At 36.8% G+C, this 5,701-nt stretch overlaps 1 protein-coding gene across 2 annotated transcripts in view; it reads right to left on the bottom strand.

Moving 5' to 3' along the window:
• Positions 1–5,701, bottom strand: part of LOC106878984 (octopressin receptor) — a 252,084-nt gene that overhangs the window by 106,729 nt on the left and 139,654 nt on the right. For both annotated transcript variants that reach the window (XM_052974238.1, XM_014928362.2), the window contains exon 2: positions 3,135–4,175. In XM_052974238.1, coding sequence (XP_052830198.1) covers positions 3,135–4,110 — 976 coding nt within the window. In that variant the 5' untranslated portion in view covers positions 4,111–4,175. The remainder of the gene's footprint in view (positions 1–3,134; positions 4,176–5,701) is intronic.

A 5,701-nucleotide genomic window follows, 5' to 3' on the forward strand; every position in this document is an offset into this window, starting at 1 on the left:
ATATATATATATATATATATATATATAATTGGATTGCACAATGCTGTGAACTAAAAGTGACAATATTTGCTGAATAATCGACTCAAAAGCGTTATGCTACATTAGTATATAACGAAGTGTCTTCAATCGTGCTACTACCAACTTTAGCTTAACAAAACATGCATGTGTGATATACTAATATGTATGTATGTCTGTATGTATGTATAATTATGTATATGTGTGTATGTATGAATAATTATGAATATGTATATATATATATATATATATATATATATATATATATATATATATATATATATATATATACTTCGTAGATGTAAGATATATCAGTATAAGTTTTACTAGGTCACTGTATTAATGTAATAGGATATAATATAATAATTGACTTTCGTATATATAGGGTACCGAGTCGACTGAGTACCGAACGAACCAATCAAGAGATCAATGGCTTGCCTCGCATCACCGGTTTGTGTAGCGTATTTGTAGCTATTACATTACTAAGACAAACTCCAATTGTTCTCAGAAGGAAATCTCTTTTGCTGAGAATGGTAGGGTTTCATCCACAGAATTTTTTTCTTTCATTCGTTTTACTGACAGAAGTTATAGACAGGCTTCATGAATTTGTGATTCGAAAAAAAAAAACAACAAAAAATGGAATTCGTGCTACAAAAGTGGAATACATGTAGCTGGACATGATAACAATAGAGTTTGCAACGAAGATGATATTCATCTTACGATGCACAAGACACAATGCTGACAATGCTGATGATAAGAGGAGCGTGATGTTGTCTTGGAGGAAGAGGAAGAGGTTGATTATGATCAGGGTATGACGAGGAAGTGAAGAGAAGCAGATAATGTTGTTGATGAGGCTCACGAAGACTATGATGCCAATGATTACCGGGGAGAGAGACGGTAAAAAATATGTAGCAGCTTCCAACTACTACTACTACTACTACTACTACTACTACTACTACTACTACTACTACTACTACTACTACTACTACTACATGATTAGAGTGAGTCTAGCAGTAAAGCAACGATAAAGGCATGTGGCCAATTTAAAGTAAAAAATATGTTTTTTGTTTGTTTTGGCTGAGAGTCGTAGCTGGTTGTTGAAGCAAGGTATCATCTGTCAACCAAGGATTCATGGGTTTCCCTAGTAAAATGGTACGCCGTGAAGTCTTTCTAATTTTATCACAAGGCCAGCAATTTGGAAGGCAGGGCGTTATTCAATTACACCGATTCCAGTAATTGATTATTTTTTTTTTATCATTTCGTTTCTGTCATTTGACTGCGACCATGCTGGAGCACCACCTTTAGTCGAGCAAATCGACCCCAGGACTTATTCCTTGGAAGCCTAGTACTTATTCTATCGGTTTCTCTTGCCGAACCCGATAAGTTACGGGGACGTAAACACACTAGCATCGGTTGTCAAGCGATGTTGGTGGGTGGGAGGACAAACACAGACACACAAACATATACACACACATACATACATATATATATATATATATATATATATATATATATATATATATATATATATATATATATATATATATATATACATATATACATATATACGACGGGCTTCTTTCAGTTTCCGTCTACCAAATCCACTCACAAGCCTCTGGTCGGCCCGAGGCTATAGTAGAAGACACTTGCCCAAGGTGCCACGCAGTGGGACTGAACCCGGAATCATGTGGTTGGTAAGCAAGCTACCTACCACACAGCCACTCCTGAGCAATTTTCTCCAGGTTCTACTTCTAGATTCGGCTGTTGCGTGTGAGAATTAATGCGAATCAGATATAATCAGAGTTTATCGACTCAAAGCGTTCATTGGCAGTGTCGTTCGAACGTAGACCAGAAAGCTTTGCCATTTTCATTCCAGCTGTCTGTGCTCTTAATACAAAGCCAAGTTTTTCTCATCCTTTCAATACAAATCATGTAGACGCCAAGTTTTTCTCATCCTTTCAAGGTTGATAAAAAAAAGTGCTAGTCGAGTATTATGGTATAAAGGCACGTAGCCTCGTGTTAGGGTGTTTCACTCACGATCGTAAGACAGTGATTTCAATTCCTGGACTGAACAGTGCATAGTGTTCTCGAGCAGAACACTTCATTTCACATTACTCCAATTTACTCACCTGTAAAATTAGTTCCATTGATCGTCTTACTGTATTCTAAAATATACCTGTAAAGTATTAACCTCCCCAAAGTAGAGATGCTGTGTACGGACAAATAAATGATAAGTTGAAAGTGCTCTCAAAATGGAATAAAGTATTTGGTTGTGACTAAGAGAAACCTTCTAAGGTTTTTGATAGAACCCATCCTCAAGGAGAAAAGAGAGAAAGATATAAAACACCAAAACAATATCAACGAACTTAACTTCACCAAATGAATAAGTCAATAAATTAAGAAAATGAAAGAAAGCAAAGAGGAAACAATTAATCATTTTTGTTCAGCTTTCTTCGACGACGAGTTCCGCCCTAAATGTTAGACCATTAGGCTTCTTATCCTCAGGGCAAACTAATTAATTCCATTTGCGAATTTTGTGTATTTACCCCATACTAAGCTAAAATGGAATCTGATAAATTCTGCACTGCATGGCTTATATAATCGTTGATAGCATGAATTTTCATAAGCGGCTGAAATTCAATTTAAGTTCAAGACCAATGGCTTGCGTATATTCGAGGCACGAAAACACACCCTATTGATTTACTATAAATCAATGTTTCATGCAGATACTATGTCTGGTTTCAGTTAAAGGCAATATGCTAACCAATTGTTACTTTCACTCCTTCCCTTTATCCCATCTCTCTCTCACTCTCTCACTCTTTGTCTCTCAACATACGCACGCAGACATACACATATGCATTTCCGGTTTACCTCAAATTAACGTTCAAGATAACATTTTCAACAAAGCTGTATTGACGACTTTTATTGTTTTGTACTGCGAAATTAACTAAAAAATTATGTATATATGTGTGCGAGTGTGTAATTGTGCATGCGTGCGTGTGTGTGTGTGTGAGACCGTTCGCGTACGGTCATTACTCTGTTGAATCGCGTCTCTGCAACCTGAGAAAAAGAAGTAAATATTTGCAGTCAAAATAGGAAAGACAAAAAAGGTTGCTTACTTTGAGCTGAGCTCAACTCTACATCGTAAGTTCGAGCCATGAGAACAGTAAAAAATGGCGTATAGCATATGATAAAACATGCCACGACAGAAAAAGTCAGTTTGATGGTTTTGATCTTTGATTTGGAAACACCACGACAGATAGCTCGCGGGTTGCGTGATGAATCTTTTTCCCTTGCGTCCGAGTAATTCTTCACTCGGTTCTCCGACGACGTTTGGGAGGAGATCCGGCATTTGATCGGCTTGCGTACGTATCTTGATGCCGAGCTACCGACTGACTGCGTGCATTCACGACCGCGCATGCTCTGCCACACAACGAAGCATATTCTACCATAGAAGAAGATCAACAGAAGCAAAGGAACAAAGAAGACGGAACAGAAAGCCCACCAGCTGTAGGCGATGTTTGCAAGTTCTGTGGTGAGGTTGGGTCGGCATAATTTTCCACCATGGAAATCGACAAGTACTGCATCCAGTTGTGGCAATGAACACATCAGGGCCAAAAACAAAGCCAAAGCCGTGGTCATATGAACTCGTCGATTGGTCCACATGTGGGCAGCAAGTGGGTGACATATAGAGATATAACGATCCAAGGCGGTGACAATGAGTACGAATGAAGAAGCGTAAAGTTCGGCGACGGTGATAAACTGATACACTCGACAGGCAGATATGTCTCCGAGGAAATAGACGTTGATTTTGAGAATAATAGTAGGAAGAATATGGAAGAGAGCTACGGAAATGTCTGTAACGCTCAAATACACGATCAAAAGCTGCATTCGAGTCAGAGTTGTTTTCTTGATGCGTAGTACGATTAATACGACTGCATTTCCGAACAGAGCCATGAAGCATAGAATACACAGGACCATAATTTCAAATTTACCCAATTCGTCATCGTATTGAGGAAATATTGTGACGTTGTTGTAGACACGTGTTGTTGTACTAATCCAAGGACGGAGGTTTTCTTCTGTGAAGTTTTCCATCTTTGCTTCCGATTAAGTGTGAAGATGAGGAACGTTAACGTTCGAAGAATTTAACAGAATTTAACCTGCAAAAATCCAAAAAGAAAAGCAGTATAAATATAAGATAAAATAAAATCAAGAATTAAAAAGAAAATAATAATTAAGAGAAAATATTTTTAAAAAATTGCGAAGAAATGATTACTTAAATTGTAGTTATTTGTAGTTTGCTGGTATGGTTTAGAGTTAATTGCAATAACGTTTGTTATAATTACACAATTAAACGTGTACATAAACACCCACTCTGAAAATATATTAATTATACATAATTTAATAATTATATAGTTACAACACTACGTAATATTTTTTTACATTATCGAGTTTAGGATGAAAGTAAAATACACACGCATACATACGCACATACACGCATGCACACACACACATGCACACACAAAGACGTATTCGCACACACACGCACATACATGCATGCACACACACACACATGCACACACACACATGCTATCTCTCTCTCTCTCTCTCTCTCTCTCTCTCACACTCACACATATAGACACACTCATACACACAGACTCAAAAGCACTAACAAAAATCACTTTACATAAGATAAGTCATAACGGATCGAACTGATAGTGTGTAGGACAACCAGCCAAATAATCGATACTTCGTATATTCACTTATCGCAACGATTGGCTTTGTGTAAATGATAATGACTTTTAATCCGAGATTATTGAAATAAGTTTGCAAAAAAAAAATTTCCACCTTCGGAAGATATATTTCACCTGTTCAATCTGCGATTCTTCTGTTGTAAAACTAATTTATTTTAACTAATAACAAGGGTTCTATAATTCATTGGGGAATTGTTTGTGTGATGTTCAAAACTTTCCTAGGGCGTTGTGTGATGTTCAAACCTTTCCTAGAAGTGTAAACTAACTTCATCCAGGAATTAAAACTAATTTCTCAATGCTCTTTGGTACTATTTTATTCCCAACTTGCGGTGCTGGGTTCATATCTGCCCACAAAATGTCAAGCAACATGAAATTACTCCATAATATTCTCTCTGATGGGTTAATACATGAATGTTTTCAAAGAAATTTAAAGTGCCTACGTGATAACAGTAGGTCTACTTTTGGGTCACGCTGTATATATATATATATATATATATATATATATATATATATTTATAGAGGTTTGAATTTTCTAGAGCATTTTTCCTTTTTATTACGATGTGACTGAAAGAAATTTAGTTGATTTCTTTTGAGATCAGTTCACCACATTGTATTAAGGTGTGTGAAATTGAGTGGTGTGAAGTTCAATTTCTCAGTGACACCTTCACAACCTTAGTGTAGAGATGAATGAAAATGAAAGTACAATATGATAGCAGGGGTGAGGTCATTGCATCTTGTGCCATAACCCTTTGAATAGATGTACCGTATCTTATAAACCAATGAGGATTTCATCTTCAGTTTCTGTCGTTGTTGCTGTTGTTTAACCCAAGCTCAGCTCTGACTGAGTTGATATATGATCAAAAATAGTCTACCCGTGAACTTGCCACCTGTTTCTCCCCTCCTCTCTCTCTCTCTCTCTCTCTCTCTCTCTC

Source organism: Octopus bimaculoides, chromosome 18 (assembly GCF_001194135.2).
Source record: "Octopus bimaculoides isolate UCB-OBI-ISO-001 chromosome 18, ASM119413v2, whole genome shotgun sequence".
NCBI lineage: Eukaryota > Metazoa > Mollusca > Cephalopoda > Octopoda > Octopodidae > Octopus > Octopus bimaculoides.